Genomic DNA, 21,765 nt, shown 5'->3' with positions numbered 1-21,765 from the left:
GTACATGATTGATTATGATGACGATTGTTACTATGATTACCCGTTGTTGTCTAGGTTCCACGGGAGTCCGGCATCACTTTGCACAAATGTATTCACATTGAGGAATGAGAGAGGTTCCATTCCGCACGTTCAAGAGGATGAAAGAAAGGTAGATAAGGTTTGTTTGACCCGGTTTGAGCGACGAGCTTGTCGAGTTTATACATACTTAAATCTACGCAAATAAGAGGAATTAGTTCCGACTATCAAAGAAAAGCTGCTGGGCAAGGACAAGTGACATTAAGCCCAAGCATGCAGTTATTGATGTATCTATGGATTATGTTCGCTTACAACAATACAAATGAAAATCAACATGGAATTTATTCATTCATATCAAAGGCTTCCAACATCTTACTCTGGATTTTGTAGGGTATATTTGTCTTGGGAAATGTATATAAATTCCATGAGACAATCGAAACCCCTCGATATGGAGAATGTCGTGATACGACTCCATCTCCAATTATAGTATCATTGCACGTGGTAATTGCCATGTGCAACTCGCATCAGAACGACTTAATCCTAGGGCATCTTTCCGTTTTTTTCCTTTCTCTGTTCCACTTTTTTGGTAGCACGGGAAGCGACTCTTTTCCAACCGCACACAAAGATGGAGACGCGACCGCTGATCGGGCAATTAGAATGGATGCTTGACTGGCTAAGTGCTTGGACATGGTGTGTATGAAAATGAATTGGCACTTAATCGTTAACCAACGCCACAGGTGAAATTGTGCCGTAAAAAGATCCTCCCAACACTCTTCAATTCATTCAAGTTTAGGAGAGAGAAAGAAAGAGAGAGAGAGCGAGTATTGTGTCTGTTTTTCTTTTAGGCCAACTCCCAAGGCTTCTTTTCCTGATTGTTGCACAGGAAGATGATTTTTTTTGTTGTTCACTGATGGTCGACCACACCAAAATTGCGAACCGGTCATGATCATTCACTCACTATAGCTCTCACAAGGATCGGGATGAGAATTGACAACGAATTCGGGAACCCTCCTACGTAAATATCCATTCAGGGACTGTCTGGATCAAGGATTGAGCCTACCTACACTTAATTGATCTCCATGTAGGTCTGGCTGGAGGAAATGTAAAGGATTATCGTGGTGGTTAGTACTTAAGTCGCTCAGCTCGAGAAGTCATGCACTCAAATTGGAAGGAGTCTAAAGAGAAACTTAATCCCGCAAGATGGAGAAGCCACAATTAGCATTTGTATAGACAAGAAAGTGCAGCCCCCATCTTTTAAGGCTGCGGCGGCATTCGTGCTGATCTGATCTGTGCATGTCGGTAAAAAAAAACGAGAGGCCCATCACAATATTGATTAGGCATCCACATGATGATCATGAAAATCGCCACCACGAACAACGGTGTTCTCAACCAACGAGAGCTCTTTGGCCGACCATCCTCGATTCGTTTGAAGTCAGCTCTCCGAATTTGAAGTACCTACGTACTCGCCCTGGTTAGGACTCAGTAGGTCTGTCTTTTTCCTGGAGATCTGTCGACGAACAACAAGAACTAGGTACATACAAGAAGGGGAAGGAGGAGGAGGAGGAGGAGGAGGAGCGCGAAATCCTCAAGAACGGTTTTCCCCGATGAACTAGGAGGGGGATTCTCATTGTTCTAGCCAACCAAGTCGATATACTCGTACTTACTTTACTAACAACCATCCAAGCGGGCCTTTGGCTTGTCACCATCATCCTCGTCTACAGGAGTAGCTTCCTCTCTCAGCATCTCTCAGTCAGTCAGTGTGTCAACATCATCCTTGGCTTTGGAGGTAGCACGTCCAACACTTGATCATCCATCGTCTCTTGGCGTGGTAAAAAAAAACGAGTCCCGAATCAAAGAAGCAGCGGTGATTGTGCCTTCTTGGCCAACGGCAAACTGCCAAACACGGCATATCGGTAACGATTAAACCACAACCAAACGACGAAACAGACCGGCCAAAAACGCTGTGAACACTAACTTACCACCACTCCACTTATCCTACGGACTGGCTTTGCGTCACATTTCACTTTCAATCCAAGGGGCTCTTGGGTCGGAATCCCCCATGTGATGTTGCTCCAGGCACTTTGATCATCATTCATCCGCCTAATCATGATTAGACACCATCATACCAGAGCCAACATTGAAGTGAAAACGGGTTAAAAAAAGAGCTAGTGACATCGATGTGCTTGTGTTCCAAAATCGAGTCTGATTCTGACATGAAAATGGTGCTGAACCACTCGAAATCGTTCCCCGCTGCCCTTGAGCCTTCTCAGGCTCTCCCTGATCAAACGGACGACGATCAGTGCCAAAAAATAGATCGGCAACAAACAAGAAAATCTATTCAAACTCGAGTGCCCAGTTGGTCGAGCTCTGCAGTCATTCGGGCTCTGATTTGTGTCATAATATTCAACTTCTCAGTTACTTGCTCAAACGCATCATATAACCAATACAAGGTAAGACGGACCACCTTCTTCGTGAATTTGTCATTGAGTGAATACGCATCAATTCTGCGTTTAACTACATAATTTCAGAAGACTCACTCTCTCTCTCTCTCTCTCTGCCAAAGTTTTATTTCTATGATAAGATTAGTATGCAGAATGCAACCATTTCGTTTTATCTCTTTTTAATTTGTTCACCATTCGGATGCAAATTGCTTTTGGGGACCATTTGGCTCCATGTGGTGCTTCAAAAAAATCCTTGATCTCTGTACAAGGACAAACTCACTTTTCCTTTCTTTGGGGGGGATTCCAGAAAATTTCTAGATTGACGCTTTTGAAATTGCATTATTTGATTTCTGCTGAATGATAAGGCTGAAATTCTCTTGAGATGAATCCATTTTTTGTCATTCAAGAAGACATAACTTTATGTGATTGAACCATTGATAGCTGTTGAGAAAAACCTCACTCGTTTCACCTTAGTGAGTTGCGTAAATTGCCATTGATTTTCTCACCTTTTTATTGAATACTCCTATTTTTTTTTGTCTCTCTTTCCATGGCATAACATTGCCATTGCAGAGAGCAATAGGAAGAATGCATCTCAACCACAAATTGTCAATTGCTTTTTGCATGTGATGTGCAATTTTCAAAGTGTAATATAACTTTAAATGAGGATACATAACAATTGAAATCCCCTTAGTGGCTTCGTCATGATTTGTAAAAACACATCTTTAAAGCACATACATTCCTTTTTATCCGTTCTTTACAAAGTCTATCATCATATTCTACTACGCAAACATACGTTCCAATTTACTACCAACAACCTCTGACGAAAACATAAATGAATAGATAAAACATCCGCGGCCTTAGGTATCGCCTTAATGACCACCTACTTAACTTAAGAAAGACGTATTTACTCAATTGTTCTAGAGAACTATTAAAGAAAAGCCAAACCTGAAAGAACTCTTGTTGAAATGGATGAACTTTGCGAATTCACCAGCCTCTTAATTACGAAGAAAATGGCTTCAACAATTCAAGGGCTCTCTAATTGTGCCTGAACAGAAACGTTGTCATAAACAAGACCGTATGGTAGGGTAGTCAAGAGCGGGAAATTCAAACTCGACGTTCGACGTTCTGCTTTCCCCCTTTTCAGCACCACTTCTCGCAGCCAGATCAGGCGACCGTGAAGCACGTGGTCAATCAAGGAAGTGACCCACCCAACTTTGGCGACAAAATCAAAAGGGCTGTTCGGGATGTCTTGGAGTACGACTTTAACTTGACCCGGTCCGAGCGGGATGCCGATGCACAACTCTTCAGTCCCTATGTGGAGCAGGATCATCACCACCATCACGACCATCATGACAGCGATCACCTTCATGACAATAACCTCCATGATCTACATGATCCATTGGACACTCATCACCATGACCACCATGACCATCATGAGCATCACGAGTATGGACACCATGATCACGGCCACCAGGCACACCTTCACGACTTCATTCTCCACGAAAAGACTGGAAAGCGAACTCGGAGAACCTACGATTTCACACGTGAGTTTCCCAAGGATCTTTTTCCCTATCCTGGTGGTTCACTCATTGGATGAATTCATTCATTTCGATGCAAAAGAGTGTGAGACGCTTGTCTCTTCGTGACGTTGGCCAACTCAAAATAGAACCCTTGAGTACAAGCAAACTTTCCTCACGGTTGACATCAATTGTGATTTGAATAGGTTTTCCCTCTTTGTTTCCACTGATCTCGATGAGGAAAGTTGAAATTTCCAAATCACTTTTCCTCCATCTTGCCATGCAATGTAAAACGGCTCGCATGGCCCAGTCGATTTAGCGTAAAAAGTGCGAGGAAACCGCTCTCAAATCCAAGTATGTCATGTCCTTGAATCGAAATTGCTTTTCTTTGGCCTTAAGGGAAGTTCAATTCGAATTAAGGTCGTCCACCGTTGGCAAGAAATTGAAATTCTATGCTCAAACTTGTTTTATTGCGAGAATCTTCGTGACGGATTTGGTTCACTAGACGTGGGCTCAAGGAATCACTTATCAAGTTTTCATCCCAACCCAAATCCAGATGGAACCGTCAGTTTAGAAGTGTTCTCTCTCTAAACGCCCAAAGAAAGAAATCGAGAATGTTTGCGGAACAAGAATTGAATCCATTTTGCTCTCATCTTCTGCTTGATATCATAGATAGAAAGCCTAAGAAGGAACCTGCTCACTTAAATCCTCTCGAGTGCGAGTTATTTCTTCTCCTTCTCGTTGGATCAGATTGGCAAGCCGGATCTTTTCAAACACTCTTTGAACTTGGTTAAAACCGAGAAGCGAGGAATCCAATCGCAAATTTGGGGGTCCAGGCACAAAAAGTTTTCCTTCAATCTTGTTGAACTTTTCGGAGGTAATGCTTAACAAGCCCATCTCGAAGGTTCATCTTCTCCTACTATGCGTACATGTAGGGTAGAGCATTGTAGTATGTAATTGCACTCGAAGTTTGTTCCCCGAAATGCCACCATTTCAGGATTACCGAGAATCCTGTCTGCGATGAATGTGATCCTTTCGAGATGATAGAAATGCAAGTTGTTAGTGTCTGGATTGAGATCGGGTTATTCACTGTCTCGAATGAGCGTCCCAAATGCACAGGGAACTCTCGACAGTCTGAGATTGAGAAAAGCGATGTTGCCTTTGGGCGGGATAAAATGCGAGATGGAACCCACCCACTGGCAAGCCACTCTCCAAGTTTTCGTTAACTTCCAGACAATGGATTTGCAATCTCAGGGAGGCGCGTCGACACCTTCAAAAGATCAATCAAATGTGATCCCAATATGGCCACTCAAGCTCGACTTGGAAAAGTCTAATACTCAACTGCCATCATCCCATCGGATTAGCTTGTGATCAATTGCTCTTTCTCCTGGCGTGTACATAAGAGCCTCCTGAAGGCAGATTGCAAGGTCAATCCCACAATCTAATTTTGTGCACTCTCATAATCTTTCAGGATCTTATCAGGTTGGAACCTCTTGCCACGATATTCAAGCCACCCAAGGAGCCTCTCACAGTGGTGTGTATCTAATCCATCCGCCCAATTTGGCCCAAGGACCCTGGAGGGTCTTCTGTGACCTCGAAACGGAAGGTGGAGGCTGGATGGTGTTCCAAGTGCGGGATGACGTGGAACCCCGAGAGAACTTCATGAGAGGTTGGGAGGATTATAAAGTCGGCTTTGGGGACTTTGATCGCGAATTCTGGCTGGGTAAGAATGTGCACTTTTATCTATACTATCTCATAAGCTTTGTACTTGGCAGACTAATAAAAGGCCATTGGTATTTTTGTACTTGAGCGAAAAATCCTCGAAATTTCCAGGACCGCAAAAAAACGAGCAAGAAGGAAAGATATTTATTATATTAATTCATAGGAGCCGTTTGCACATTAGCTGGCAGAATCAGAACACAAAGAAATCAAGCAATTGTACGCTAGTAATTAGTTGGAGCTCATGATATAGATTTGTCAATTCAATGCCACCGTCTAGACTACAATAAATTCAGTTTGAGATCCACGAAAATGAGGCGAATGGTGCTGAGGATTCAATGCCAACGCCTTTTTCAATTGGGAATGGTGGGAAGGCGAGAAGGAGAAGGCTAGAATTGAAATGAGCCGAAATGAATGGTTTGGGCCTCTCATGTCCAACTGACACATAAACACACCCTCGACGCACAATTATTGCCGCATAATCGAGACTGCAAGTCCAAAAGGCCGAGTGAAAATGACGGCTCATGCAGCAAATCCCAAGTCAAACCCCGTTGGAGATCGTCGTGAAGAATCCTTAAAAAGAGGGGTCGATGACTGAATTTGGGAATTTGGAACTAGTGGATCCACACGAAAACTTCACTCAAGAAAATGTTCTTCAAAGACTGCAGTCACAATCCAGTTCATTTGCATTCAATTGATGTTGTTGATATTCCTCTTCGTGAAAGTTTTGGCGAATGCGGGAAATGGATACATGAAACTCGAGAGGTTCTTTTTGCACATTGTGAAGGGTGGCTTTTCTTTTGTTATGAAACTGAAGGTCAAATGGGGCCGTTGTGGAGTGAGTGTCAATAGCAATAAAGGTCAACGTCCATTTCAAGGCTCTCGAATATCTGCATCAGGTGTTGTGTGGGTTAAGTCTTTCAGCGTCAGACTTCCCGACGTGACCTGCAAAAAGGCCATATTATGTTCGCCTGAGCGACCCTTTGTTCCAAAAAGGGAACTTGCCTCTCACGGGTTGTTCCCCATTTCCATTTTGGGGAGCTGTTTTAGAACTTTCTGATCTGTTCTTTTTGGGATGTAAACTTGGGGCAGGACATCATTTTGAGAGCTTTGAGAACTTTCAAGAATAGACAAGAACTTCTATTTCCTCTTGAAGGCCTCAGGCAATATTTTTTTGCGCCTGTAAATTGAAGGCCCCTTTTTTCTCCTCTGAATAAAGCATGGCCGAGGGCTCAAGGAGAGTGACTTTATACTATACTATATGCACACCTAGTATGAAAGTCTCGACAAATCCAGACTGCAAATTGGGCCATGTAAGACCCAAGAACTTTCTTTTATCAAGGCAGTACGCGAAGAAACCTAAGCCCATGGGAACAAAAAGGGGCTCATCTCAACATTTCAACTCTCCTTCCGCATGTAAAGAATCACATCCAAAAACATTTCTTTACTTAAAATAGGAGTAGCTCGTCAGTGTTATTTTGGCAAAAACGAAAAATAAACCGTCCTTGTCCTGAAAACGTTAACCATATTGGTAAATATCTATTTATCAGATTTCAAAGCCTTGAACGATTTCCCCTGTTAAAGGTCATTGATCATACTTACTGCAAATCAATCATCGACCCCTTTGACATGAGCAATACAAAACATGAATAATCTCGAATATTCACAAAAGTGATGCACGCTCAAAAGAACCTTTGTCAAGTCACAATGAAGTAGTCCTGGCAATCTAAAGTCAAATTGGTAGCTTGAACGAAAATCTTTGTATCATTAGATGTACTATACCTACATCCTAATTTAAAGAATGACAGATTGGTGCGATTTGGCTGATTATCTGTTTGAGGATTAACCTCGAGAATCAAGAAGTAGAAATAAAACGAGTTGAATTTTCAATCACATTGTTTTGTGGAAAATTCGTATCCGAACTTTTTGGGTAAAAAAAAAAAATCATTTTTCTATTCAAAGTAGTCAGATTGGAATTTCGTTGGCAGTAAGTCTTGGCTCTTCCATAAGCAAAGCCTTCCTTCACTATACTACACTATCATATCTTGTAAGTCTGTCTGGAGGCAGGTATTTGTTGCCATTTCTCGGACTTGAAGGGATTCTGGCGGCCACAAAATGTAATCCTGAATGTCTGTGACCTTTGCTCAACACTTTTCTAACCTGCCAATATAAAACCACTTTCTATGCTTCCACTCATAGCCTTACAATCATCTACATTATTAGGACATCCTGTTGCTCACTTAAAATGCTCTCAACCACCATTGCTGCATACATCCTCTTGCCAGGGTAATACTAGACATGCCTCTTTTCAATCGCCAAATTTATAGCACATGTCTCTAAAATTGCGTTCGAATTGCATTTCTAAGCTCACCACAAACTACAAAAAGACAATAACATGACACCGCCCAGTTTCATGTGGTCCCAAAAATGGTATTACATCCACGAGGCCAGTTGTACAATGAACATCTAAAAAACGGTATGCAATTTGTAGATAATGGCCACAATTGTCGGTCAAGAAAAGCGCTAACAATCCAATCCCGTTTTAGAGCCTTTGGGTAAACAATTCTCAAGGCTGAGTGCTTTAACGAGAATTTAAGACCAAGCAACCTTGACTAACTCCAAACGGGGAGTCGATGCAGCCCTTGGAACTTGGAACAGCCGGAGATGCTTCAACGAGATTCCACGGTCTCAAGGCTATTCAAGGACTCTTCCAGCCTTCCAGCCTTGCAGCCTTTTGCCATCACTTCCCGTGAGATTCTGAGGAGTTTAATGCAGACTCAAAGTTGGATCACACGGGTCATTTGCTTCAAATTGCATTAGGCTTCAGTTCTCGTCCCCCTTTGTTCCACAGACCAGCTTACTTACTGGCTTGATGGGTGGGTTTGGAACAGACCCACTTGTCCATTCGAGATAAGAGTTCAGTACTCGATCAAGACGAACATGAAGAATTGATCCAACCTGTTTTATTGGGAACACCTGGAACATCTGACTCAGCAACCCCTCAAGTATATTTCCCCTTGTTTAAGTCCAACCCATCTATTGGCAACCGACGGAAAGCCATCCTGTGAAGAATTTATGGTATTAATATGGGGCTAGACCTGGACCAGACGACCTTTTTTATGTGGGCAATTATTTGGTTGGATTGCTGGTACCTACCAAAGCCTGTTCCGTAGTAAATCTTCCGAAGGATTCAAATTGGTCTTGATCTATGCCATGTCACGAACTTTGCTTTTATATAATATTAAAAATTTACGATGGTACTAATGAGCGAAACTCAAGCCCAAAGTTAAAGCCAGATCTGGCTTAGAACCAGCTAAGGATCTCTTGTAGGGCTTGAATAAAGTGGTATTGAACCAGTAGATTAGACCACTAATGATGATCGTTCTTTTCTTTTTACTTCTTTCCCTCAACTTGGAGTCTCGCCACGAAGATTTACAGTAGAAAAAACGAGGGGTTTAACGGGATAGAGAGATGTCGGGTCTCTTCGCTTAACTTTCAAATTCCCTGGAATCAACTTTGGTAGTTTAGAACTGACGGGGGAATCAACCTCGGTCTAGGAGATTCCAACATTTTGTTGACTCAAACACTTACTTGTCCTTCTATCGTCCATTTTTGTTGACCAAAACTTAATCACCCCATTCACAGACTTCTAGAGATAATTGACTGTCGTAACTCCAGAAGCATTCATTTAATTCAAATCTAGCACTAAGCATGATCAACATATCTTACCAAACATGATAAAGTTTGTGCTCAAAATCTGGCTTTGGAAACTCACAGTAGGTCGTCGTAAAAGATGTGTTATAATGAGGATATTAAATTTTATTCGTTTGCTTCTTCTTGGTCAGGTACATAAACTTTTGACAAAAGAACTCTGGAACAAACAAAGTTACAAACGAATTTGTAAAAAAAGCCACATGCTCCAATTTGCATCCATCTAAGCTTCTTATTTTATGAATGTTGTATAGGACGTAAAACTGTGTCACAGTCAATAGTTCTAGAAGTCCAACCTCTGATCTAGATGATGGACGAGCTTAAAGTACAACTCCAAATGTAATAAACCCCGACAAAAGTCAGTTGTGTGTGTCATCATTTCGCACGGTCCATGGATAGAGGGTTAGGAAGGGAAAATACCTGTTGTGAGTTGGTACGAGATACCAACCATTCGAATCAGTCACTCATCTTCGCTTCAGTTTTCGGGTGCATGTTCACTTTCATATCTTGCGGCGCTCAAGACTTGAAACAGACACGCTTCCAGTCCTGGCCCTCCGTTGAGAAAATCGTTCGTTCAGGGAGGAGTAAAGAACCTGTGTGTCATTCATTTTTCAGGGAACATTCTGATTTGGGCCATGACCAATAGCGACAACTACACGAGCTACGAACTGGCCATCGATTTGGAGGATTGGAGTGGGAATCAGCGATTCGCCCGATACCGATCATTTCGCTTGGGCGACGAGGCAGATAGCTTTCGGATGTATCATCAGAATCTGTTCTATGGTAATGCCGGCGACTCGCTTTTCAGCCATAATGGCCTGGCCTTTTCCACTTTCGATGTGGACAACGATCAACGAGATGGGGAATTCTCCGAGCGAAGTTGCGCCCGTCTCTATAAGGTGAGTGAAACACCAGCTTGTATTTTACATTACGTACACTGTTTAATGGACGTACATGATCCTCATTGATGTACACGAACATGGTAGTGGATCTCGTCTGGAATGAGAGTGGACCATTTGCTCCCAGCAATTTCATTAGAGCCATCATGAATTTGTACCATGAAGCGTTGTTATTTTTGTTACAAGGCAATCGTTGTTCCTGTTTTATCTCAAAATAAATAAGAATTAGCGTTAAAAGATAGTTGTCGACCTCAATGAGAGGTTATGTGTTTTTAAAGAAATGGTGATTAAGTTTGATGCTTTTTTTTTTGGTTTTGTTTCTCAAGGGCTTTTCTAACCGTTACAGGGAATGTAATCCTCAGTGATATGAATATGAAAGGTTATAATTCGTTTATTTGTTCCCTTTTGATCTTTATATGATATTTGGTCTACCAACGAATTTGAGTTGGCAGACCGGAGACCTTTTACGCTGCTTTTGAGGTATTGGTCTTTTTTTTTCAATTTCAAATATGATGGTTTTTTTTATTGATATTCAAATATCTGGAAAAATAATGGCCTCATCGCTCAGGCTCAAAACCTTATGATCCAAGTACTATTATACCTTTCCCATTCACATAGATTTATGACGATCTTTTTGATTACTTGAAAAGCGAGTTTAGCTTTTTCTGTGACACATTGATGGATATTCTGTGACATTGATCTATGTCTTTGTACATGTTTTCCAATAAACATGAACACTTGACACCGGAAGTTTGAGAAAACGAATTTGACTTGGGTCTGTGGGAGCATTCTAAGTTCAAATATATGATGAGAAAACTATTCTTGCATATTCGACCCGAGTTCAGTGAAAACAAGACTGATATAAAGTTTGCCCCGGAATAGCACATTTAACGGCATCTTATGAGCCCCTTTTGATTTGTTTTCAGGGTGGCTGGTGGTATGGGAATTGCCACGATAGCAACCTTAATGGTTGGGCCTTGGATGGACCTCATCGAAGTTTCGCCGATGGTATCAATTGGTACACTTGGACTGGTTACAACTATTCCTTGAGGAAGACCGTCATGAAGCTTAGACCACAAATTCACAAGCCTTTAGGTAAGAACGATTAACACTGGGAACGAACTCTTGGCTGGTAAGGTCCAAGAAATCAATGTTTGACCACAACCAACAACCAAGTGTTTTGGTTGCCTAGTGTACGTTTACTCATTTGTAAACAGGTTTGCAAATCAAATGTAACAGGCAAAGATGCCATGGCAAAGATTGAAGATTATGAATAGAACACAAAAGTAACCCATTTCAACATGTATAGTATGTTCCCGTGGAAGGTACAAAATCATATATATTTCAATATGGTCGTCTGCCTTGTCATTTTTACTGCCTCGATCCGGTGCCTGAGGCTCTGGCAGTTCCTCCTCATCTGAGCCTTGGAAAAATTGTCCCGCTTCTTAATAATGGAAGATATTTAGGTACCAGTTGCGATGCTTATCATAGCCATAGAGTAAGTCCAAGGCAGAGATATAAAGCTCGGCGATGGAAGGGACATGTAAATTTTCTCGATAATTTTTGCCTTAAAGGCTATTGGCAACTTCATTCTTCTGTATTGGGTGGTTTCAGATAACCTAGTCGAGGCAAGAGTGTCCATTCTTTTTCCCATAAATTTTGTCAATTGAAACAGATTAGTAGGCCCTTTGTTTTTCGAAAAATGTGGCGATCAAAATTTGACTTCGATCGTCGCAACGAAGTCTTTCTAGTGCTTTCTCATCTTCCAAACAACTTCTAGAGATGTGAACTACGAACAGAAGCAAATATTTTTTATCTCCTAAACCGTTCACTTTATTCCAAATAAGCACTTAATACGACCACAAGATCTTGTTGAATAGATGAACTTGGGCAAATTTGAGCCCAAAACCATCCTTAGGGAACTCAGGAGATATGTCCAAAGTTATGTTGTAAACAATACATCAGATTTGAATTTTCGGCCTACTCTTGGTCTGCTACACAAGCTTTTGACAATATAACTTTGAAACGAACCATTTTAAAAGTAAATGAAAAAAATGACTCGCCTTTAATTGAGGAGATATACATTTAAAAAGTGGCTGAGAGTCGTTATGACCAAGAGCTGGCCGATTTCACGGGAAGCTCGTGCACAGTCCATATTTCTAGAAGTCCGTGTCCGTGTTCCTGGCCAGGGTAAGGCAATGCTTAAAATCTTACTTGTTGACCTCTTTTTACCTACACACAATGACACAGAGGTTGAGGGCATCATCAGGGGGATCAGGGCAACAAAACCCGCTTTAGTATTTGGAAGCACAATAGTGGGAGATAACAGTGAACAGCACTCTTCCAAGCCGTTTTGTTCATTTTAAGCGAAAACACGACGTTCGAGGCTAGCATCCAATTTTGTTGTTCAATTGCCATGAAAATGATTTATTCAACCTTCAAAACAGATTAGCAAGAATTTACTAAAAAGAAGGGTCTCGAAATTCTTGGTTGGCAAAAATGATCCTAATTGGATCGATAAACAAAAGCATGGCCATGCGCGAAAGACGGAGACCAGAGTGATTTCCATCCATCTCGAATTGAATTGAAAGGTCCCCTCCTTCCTTTGTGTCTCTCTCTGAGTTTAAGCCAATGCATTACAAGGCCATTGAACCTACGCCTCTGATGACGATCAATATTCTTCTTGGCAATTTGTCTCATAAATTTGACAGTGCCGTAAAAAGAACAGATTAATGCATGAAAGGCAAAAAGAACATCGTTTATGTCTAATCTAGGTTAGCAATATCACGGAAAAAGCGGTGGCATGATGTCTTTCAAAAGATGTAAGCCTGTGACTTTTGTGCATTCCAATGATGATTCAGGCGACCACTACTAATCTTACTAATTCAAACTTTTCTCCCAACAGACACTGGATTTGGGAATTACGCACACAGTTCGTCGCCTCAAAAGGTCGGCCGGAACAGCAATGACCTCAAATTCTCAGCTCCTAGTCTTCCAAAGGCTCCAGCAAATAAGGTTGAAGTGCCCGAGTTGCTGTCCATGAGTAACACCCTCACCAATCCTACGAATTTCAAGACCAAACACACCAAAAAGAAACACAGGGAGGAACTTTGAATCTCCGACCAATGCCATCACTAATCGTTGTCATGAATGTTGTGAGAGGGGCCTTTGTTTTTAATGTGCGAGAGCATTAAGATAGAAAACTTTAAATTTTATTTTTGTTTGGAACGCGAACCATGCATTTTAGGGCTATGAGACTACTCTCGAGCGAATGATCATGGGAAAGTATAGTGCCTTAATGTTGTACATAAGAGTGATGAGGATTGTATATTTTTCGATATTTCAATAAACATCCGACCTCTTCAATGGAATTTTTCAAGGTGACATCATCAATTTTAGAATACATCACCTGCTCCGTTACCGTTTATTGAAAGGCCGCGTTTATTCTTTCGAGAAACACAAGTTTGAAAGGCAAAATTTGGTGCAGCGTGTGGCAGAACTTGTTCTGGGGTTGGAGATTGATTCATCCCCTGGACGGGATAGAATTAGAGCGAAATGGGGAAGAGGTATGGTCGGTATGGTAGATTACTAAATATACTACTTGTAACCTGCCATGAATACATTTTTTTTCCGGACATTATGAGACCTGAGTCACTGTTTTTTCAAAAGATTTTGATGGAATTGACCAAAAGCAACTCAAACGCATTATAATCCAAGAAAGAGGAATCAGACCGATTGACCCCATATTTGGTATGGTCTAACTCACAAACTGCACTCTGAAGTGCAGAAGGTAAACCATATTTCGTTTAGGGTAGGAAGCCATGAGAAGGGATGGGCAAAATGTGCAAAACAGCAAAGCCTTTTAGAGACAAAAAGGTGCAAAAAAATAAGCCGAAAAGGTGTAAGAAAAAGTGCAAGTGAAAAAGAAAAAGACGGGATGTTTGAATGTATTTTTTAAAGTAGTAGGAATTTGAAAATTGCCTTCTTAAAAACCGATTTTTGCCTCAATTTTGGACCAAATTGACATCACTTTCTATAAATTAGGTCAAGGAATGCTTCCCCTTGTTTATTTTTCATTTTTTTTCAAGTAGTAGATTTGCACCATTGGTCAAGAGACTAAAGTAAATACATTTAGTCTCTATATTGATGTACCTGAAGAAAAATTCCCATTTCGAGAAGTTAGCTACACTGGAGGAGGTAAGGAAAGCAGTTTTGTTTTGGTGCTGCTTAACGATTTTAACGCCCTGATTAGCTCGTCTCTTTGGACTTGAAACTGGCTCATTTCATTTCTTTTTTCACTTGTTTCTGAACCAAAAGTGAAATACTTTTGGCCGGCAGAACTTTATTATTGTTCAATTGTTCAAAATTCAGCTCTTCATTTCTTTATTTTAGTGACAGCCTTTGGCTTCAAACTTTGAAACGAATTATAACTCGTATAATTAAGTGCGAAATAAATGTGAAAAGATGCAAATAAAGGTGAATAGTGCAAATATGTAAAAATTTATCTTTATTGACAAAAAGTTCCTTGTACACATTGTGCACGTCCCTATAAGGTCCCTTATTTGCAACGTCAGACAGCCCAAACAAAACGGGAAGACGCACGGCAAATTGCTAAATAAACTACTTGTGATGTGTCATGAAAGCGAATTCTTTTCCGGACATTATGTGACCCAGGTCACTAATTAAACATAAGATTTCGACAGAATTTGCCAAAAACAACACAAACGCATTATAATTCAATAAAGAGGAATCAGCCCAATCGGCCCTTCATTTGGTAGAGAGGCTGCTGAGTCTCAAAGCCTCCTCGGAAGTGCAGAACCATAGAAGAGTAAAACTCAAGTTTTTTGTGGTTTTTTACTGCAGCTGAATTGGTTGTGGACAGCGCCACTCAAGCCCGATGGAAAGCAGCGCCTCTACAATCAGAGACATTCATTCGCTCTGAAAACAAGTCGCACTCTCTATCTAGGAGTTGCTTCCTCCATGGCAGAACCTAAACCATATTTCGTGCAACGTAGGAGGGCTAAACATGAGTGCAAAGTATGATGAGTAGGCTCATACAAACATGTTGGATTTTGACCCAAAACATGTCATTTTTATGTTGCTTAAAACAACCCAAATGTGTTGATTTTATGGTAACAAAAAGCGTTCCGGTTTGTTGTTTCTGTCCCTTTTATTTTTTCTAGCACAAAAACTAGAGCTGGGTAAAATCTGAAGATAAATATGGTGTTCCTGACAGTAAACCTTCCAAAAAATAGGCAACAACACGTTCGAGTGGGGGGGCTATTTTTGCCTTTAATATCAAGTAACACATTTTTCAGCAAATTCATTGTTTATTGGAAAGGACAAGAAAACAAATATTTTTTTTTCTTGCCGAGTTTTCCTCGAGGATTACCATCTGTTGTTTCTTTTCAAATTAAACATTTTGATTCTTTGTTTTAGACTTCCTTACCGCCACTAGGAATGGAATTCCTAGTAATTCAAGCCGAAACAGAACTCATTTTACCTAACTTTAAATTCCTATATTATCTGATCGAACCACGAATTAGAGTTGGCGTATCTGGCTAGCCCTTGGATATAGTGTTGATTAAGAATTTTGGTCAAGAATTTACCCAAGTCGGACTTAAATCCTGCTCCAGGATCAACACTTACATACTCCCTTCGAATATTTGAGGGTAGGTAATTAAACAATGAAAGACTTCATTGTTCTTACTAGCCTGGACTCTCGAAAGGGCTAATTTCGGCTCCGGGGTTTGAGCCCACAACACCTAGAGAGAAGATTCTTGCCTAGTTCACTCTTCAATTCGAAAATGTAACAAAGGTTTCAGAACGTCAATGCGTTTTCATAACATTGATGACTTTCATTGAATTAATGAAATTCAATGAAATCGGAGAATTGGTCACAATTTCGAAGTGAATCAACACCAACATGAAGATACGGGGTTGCCCCGGCATGATTGTGGTAATAATCAAAGGATTTTATCCAATTTCTCAGATGTCTAATATCTTGGAAGTTGTTTGTCAAATTTTGTTTCAAAATATATCTCATGATATTCACCATAATTTTCAGCTTATCCATTAAGTGGCAAGAGAACCAAGTTGAGACAGAAGACCCTCCACTGTGAAGGTATTAGCGTCATTCTGTAAATTCATCTTTTTAAGTTCAAATTTCTTCAGACGTCGAACAAAAAAGCAACATCCGTTTACCCAGTCCTGACTTTTACACGATTAAAGAAAACTCTAGACACTTTTAATTCTAAACTGACGACAGTCATTCAATTTCAAAAGTAATTTAATGATACATCCCATCCCCAATATGCAAAGTTGCCCATGTTTAGTTCAGGTCATTTCCATCCTCATTTTCATTGCTTCCCGTGTTTGAAAGGAACTGAAACAGTCAACCTGTTCCATTAAGTTGTTCTACTTCGAGCCTTAACACACTAGTACGTCCCTTATTTATAACCCTATTGATGATACGATGATATCGAAAGCATTTTTGCTCTTGACAGCTAGTACACTATATCAGTGATTGATCTTCTTGAAGACAACAGTTGTGTGTTGAATGTTTTATGACTGTCAGTTCCTAAATACGTTGTCGCACTTCTAAGAATTGGATGGTTAAGAAGATACACACTTTGGCGGTTTTGGTCCTTTTTGTTCAGTTATGGGATGTTTTCGTAACTTTCGTCAAGTTGTGGTCGTTTTTCTACCCCACTCGCTGCTTGCCGTTGGAACAACCTGGGAGTTCTATTTTCTTTTGATGCTTCCTTATCATTTCCAACCGTTCAATCATTCGATACGCAAATAAAGATCTTTTTCGGTCGAACGTCAGGAGGTTCTTGATATTCATATGGTTTTTTGTTTGAATGTCTATGATATGAGAAATCATGGACTGATAACAAGATAGGTTTCTATCCTCTCCGAAGTTGGCTTATGTTGTTCCACTTTTTAAACGGGGAGATAAGTCGCTCGCTCTACAATATCTACAAATAGGCCGCTTTCCCTCAGTTCGAACATCGCGAAAGTGTTTGAAAAGGTCATGAGGCTCAAACTTGTAGAGTTTTTTGATGCACATGAAGCTCTTCCTTCTGATCAGCATGGGTTCAAAGCCCATTTTAGAGCATATTTGCTCATCAGTGAAGGCACTGAGAGGCACGAGTCAGTTGATGTTGTGTATCTTGATTTCGCCAAGACCTTTGATAAAGTAGATCATGGCCTTTTGTTGAATAGACTTCATGACAATGGAATCCAAGGCAAGGTTCTCGATTGGATAAGTGGCTTCATTCATGATAAGGGCCCTTATTTGCAACGTCACACCGCCCAAAGAAAACGGGAAGACGCACGGTAGATTGCTAAATAAACTGCTCTTGCCTTGCCTTGCCTTGAACGCAATTTCTTTTCCGGACATTATGTGACCCGGGGCATTAATTATAAATAAGATTTTGATAGAATTAGCCAAAAATAACACAAACGCATCATAATTCAATAAAAAGGAATTGGCCCAATCGGCCATTTATTTGGCAGAGGCTGAATTACAAAGCGCCCTCGGAAGTGTAGGACGTAAAACATATTTCGTGCAGCGTAAGGCGGCTATAGGAAGTAAATGGTGAAGGTTGAAGGGTTACTTTGTAACTTAAGGATTGAGGTAGCATCTTTCAAGTCAGACTTGGAAATATTCTTAAGTAGCATTCCAGATCAACCCTATAATATTCAAGGACTAGCTCGGTCTGCCAACTCGAACTCGTTGGTAGACCAAAAATCATAAAAAATTGAAAGGTAATAAATATATGAATTATAACATCTTACTTTAATAGCATAGGGTATTACATTCCCTGCAGTGGTTAGAAAAGCCCGTGAAAAAAAAGCAAACCTATTTTTTGTGATGTCTAGTTACGATAAAAAAGAACTATTTCAGACATAGTGTTATCAATGTTTATGATTGTTATCGCTCCTAGACAAAATAAATCTTATATATTACCCTCATTCAAATAGGTTATGTGGCTTTGCAAAATCGAACTTTTAAACAATATTCCACAAACCATGGCAACTGTCTAGGTTTTATCTTTGGAATGCTTCGGGAAGATTAGACAAGAACAACTTGGGATATGGTCACAGAACGGAAGAGAAAAATAGATGTCTCTTGAACCACGATCACAAGAACTTGTTAAGCAAATGAACTTTGGCAAGTATAGCTAATGAACTCGGGAGAGGCGATCATTGTTATAAAAGAATGACTGAATGAAATTGAAATCGCCAACCCACCCAGTGTCTGGCAGTTACAAAATATTTTAGAGACAACAGTGAAATTGGATTAAACTTTGCGCAGTAAAGGATAAGTCACTTCGTACGCAAAATGTAGCAATATTTGGCTCAGCTGTGGAAAGTTTTATGATCTGGTTCACGAATGTGGAACTGTAAAACGAATGTTTTTATTTTCGTTTGCCTGTCTAAATTTCCAAAGATTTGTCTCCACACACCTGTGAACAATTGGTTGAATTTAGAATAAAAGCGGGCCAAATCCTTACAGAACTTCACTTGTGTTTAGGCATCCGGGAAAGTTGTTTCTCTAATATTCTAAACCATGTTGTTACTCCTTATCTTGGGTAAGATCATCTTGTTTGTTTCAATTGATTCAATTGCATTTTCAATTTGTCTTCATCTCGCAAGACAAGACCTCGATGAAATGTTAAAGCATAAAACGAATCACGTTTACTTATTGGCCGTGCAGTTGCAGAATACCCTTGTTAGTTTATTTGTTAGTGTAATCTTGGCAATTTTTCCATTGATAAAGCAATTTTCTGCACGATGGTCAATTCTGAGTCCTTTTTCTTTCCTTCTTATCAATCTTGAATGATCCAAAAACTTATTTTCTTTTTTCGGAAAACCAGCGCTGCAACAGTTTTCTTTTAGATGGTGAAAAAAAAACCATTCCTCTGAATGACAAAACTTGATAAGCCAATTGTGGCCCACATTGTTGACTCACATAAGAAATTTATTTTCAGTGGATTTGCGTATAGCTTACGTGCCTGTATATCAGGATTGTCGGGTTTGAAATGAACTCGGACGCCGGAATAGGACTAATTTGAAGCTCAACGAGGATGAGGCCCATGATTGTCTCAAGACACCGAACTGAAATTCAAGCACCCTGAATTTTAATTGCACTTCAAAAGCTAATAATTACTCTATATTTGCGTCAAAATTTGGTAAAAGCACATGAGATGAAATTGTAACCAGAATCAAATAGAGGCACGACATGGTTCCCCAGAGGTCGAGGGTTCGAATCCCGCCTTCGGAGAGAAAAAATGCAAATCGAGCCCTCAACGCTCCACTTCGATTGATAATTCATTGAAAAAGACATAAAAAGACTTAGAAGATCCAAAGCTAGTTTGATTTCAGTTAAAGAACAAAGGCAATTCAAATTGATTCATTTCAGCCTTGAAATGTTAATGCCAAACAGCACGCCAGGCAATTTTTCAGGATACCACTTTAGAAGTCATTCAGGGTACTAGGATATCATTTCAAAGGCCATACTGGCCTCTAACTGACGGCTCAGTTTGCCAGATTGGCAACCATGGGGTGCATACTTGCCTGATAAACACTTGCTTCTCTCGTATAGGTGCTTGTCTTGCTTCCACGCACGCATCTCCAGATTGGGACTACAGAGGTTTGAAGCAAAATCATCTTCTAGCAATCGAATTTCTTATCAAATCAAATATGAATTGTTGTCCTGTCCAGATACTTCCCAGTGGTGTGACAGTTTTCCGACTTGTTGTCCCTCATCCGTTCGACAATCTCCGATTGACATCATTGAAAGCAACGCTGTCCCCCAGAGCTATCCAACATTTGAAGTAACTTTTGAGACTGATGGACCTCCAAGTGCTGTGGAAGGAATATTATCAAATAATGGTCACACAGGTAAACTTCGTCTTTCGTCCATTTTTTTTTCATAATAAGGAGAACATTTTTTGATTTGATTTTTTCCGACAGTTCAATGGAGCGTTGATACGAGCAAGAACAATATAGAACTCGCGAAAGGACCCCTTGGCTCGGATACTTACCAGTTAGCCCAATTTCATTTCCATTGGGGACGAACCCAAAGGACCGGATCTGAGCATGCTCTTAACGGAAAATTGTGAGATTTCCATTTTGAACTCTTTGTTACGATTCTGAAATGATTGAATCAATGCTCTTATCATCAGTTTTCCGGCAGAGGTCCATTTCGTTCATTACAATAAGAAATATAACAGCCTGGCGGAAGCAGCAGGAAAATCTGATGGGTTGGCTGTCGTAGGAATTTTCATAGAGGTGGAAGAAGCCAAATCCGTAATTTTCCAGGTGAGACGACAATCCAACTTCTGGTCAAAAGTTATAAGCAGGGCTCGGAATAAACAGTTCTTTTTGAGGACTAAATAATCACAAAAAATTTTTTTCAAGAACAATAAAAATTCTGAAACGCAAAGAAATGAGCTTGTTTAAATGCAAAAGACTCGAAAAAAGACAACACAAAACCAAGTTTGCAAAATCTTGAATTGTTGGTTGCCAACAAAGGTTTCAAGATATTTCGTTATTTCAAAATCTTTAAAATCAAAAGCCCTCAAAATTGTCTCCTAAGCGAGACCACCAAAATAATACCCTAACACGTTTCTTGATAACATTTTATTACTCTGGGTGCTTTATCTCATCTAATTCTCTGGGTGGAGAGACTTGGGCTAAAAAAACAAGTATGTTCATAATTACTCTTTTTATTTGAAAAGTATTGGGGTTCTTGTTGCATTTTTAGGAAAAGCTTGAGCTTTTGCCATACACGGCAAGCAGGAACAATGTGAGAATTGCAGTGCTACTGTATTGGGATAAACTGAGAAGATTGGGTATCTTTTACTTTAAATATTCAAAAGTGTCCATGGTCTTCTTCCTCAATCTGATTTTAGGGTCAATTGTAGTGATTTGAGCCCTCTACGATCCAGGCTTGTCAAAACAATGAAACACCTTCTTCTCTCACGGGTTCCTTCAATGTTCCACTGAAGATCAGCACTTTATTCTGGGGCTGTAAATGAGTTCTATAAAATAACTTTAATGAAACAATAAGTCCTATCCCGAAGCTCTTTAATCAGTGCCAAATTGGCCTGGAGTGAATTTCAACCAGGAAATGATATTTTTGAGTTTGGAAGCCTATTAGGGTCAGTAAAATATTTTTATGTGATGATTGAACTCTTTATTTTGCAGTATATGGTAAAGGCACGAATCTAACCTCAAAAAATAACCAAAATGTATACTAGTCTCGAAGGACGTTTGAATATTGATCTGACCTTAAACAAGGAAAATACAAGTCTGAAATGATCTGCACGGAAACAAGTCAGTTTTGCCACGATGTAGCAAGTGTATGAAACGGGCAAATGAACATTTGCTAATTGACATTGATCTAATTCAAGAATTTCTTACTCATTCCCGTGAAGGCATAAAATTCAT

General features: G+C 40.1%; 2 protein-coding genes and 1 long non-coding RNA gene across 3 annotated transcripts; 2 read left to right on the top strand and 1 right to left on the bottom strand.

Moving 5' to 3' along the window:
• Positions 1 to 1,708: 1,708 nt before the first annotated feature.
• Positions 1,709 to 3,501, bottom strand: LOC131889295 (uncharacterized). Its single transcript, XR_009374194.1, has 3 exons — positions 3,402 to 3,501; positions 1,995 to 2,115; positions 1,709 to 1,908 (listed from the first exon to the last, which is right to left on the bottom strand). It is a non-coding gene; the product is annotated as an uncharacterized LOC131889295 (long non-coding RNA).
• LOC131889294 (angiopoietin-related protein 3-like) lies at positions 1,770 to 13,517 on the top strand. The gene is made up of 6 exons (XM_059238379.1): positions 1,770 to 2,465; positions 3,601 to 4,000; positions 5,445 to 5,696; positions 10,019 to 10,302; positions 11,229 to 11,397; positions 13,208 to 13,517. The coding sequence occupies exons 1-6, from the start codon at positions 2,193 to 2,195 to the stop codon at positions 13,414 to 13,416; spliced, it is 1,587 nt and encodes a 528-aa protein (XP_059094362.1). The 5' UTR covers positions 1,770 to 2,192; the 3' UTR covers positions 13,417 to 13,517.
• A 5,311-nt stretch (positions 13,518 to 18,828) lies between these two features.
• Positions 18,829 to 21,561, top strand: LOC131888554 (carbonic anhydrase 2-like). Its single transcript, XM_059237432.1, has 6 exons — positions 18,829 to 18,902; positions 19,916 to 19,963; positions 20,035 to 20,214; positions 20,287 to 20,431; positions 20,499 to 20,634; positions 21,523 to 21,561. The coding sequence occupies exons 1-6, from the start codon at positions 18,881 to 18,883 to the stop codon at positions 21,544 to 21,546; spliced, it is 555 nt and encodes a 184-aa protein (XP_059093415.1). The 5' UTR covers positions 18,829 to 18,880; the 3' UTR covers positions 21,547 to 21,561.
• Positions 21,562 to 21,765: the final 204 nt, after the last annotated feature.

The sequence above is a fragment of the Tigriopus californicus genome, chromosome 10 (assembly GCF_007210705.1).
Source record: "Tigriopus californicus strain San Diego chromosome 10, Tcal_SD_v2.1, whole genome shotgun sequence".
NCBI classification, from domain to species: domain Eukaryota; kingdom Metazoa; phylum Arthropoda; class Copepoda; order Harpacticoida; family Harpacticidae; genus Tigriopus; species Tigriopus californicus.
The sequence above is the reverse complement of the archived record's forward strand: the minus strand, read 5'-3'. Positions and strand labels throughout refer to the sequence as shown.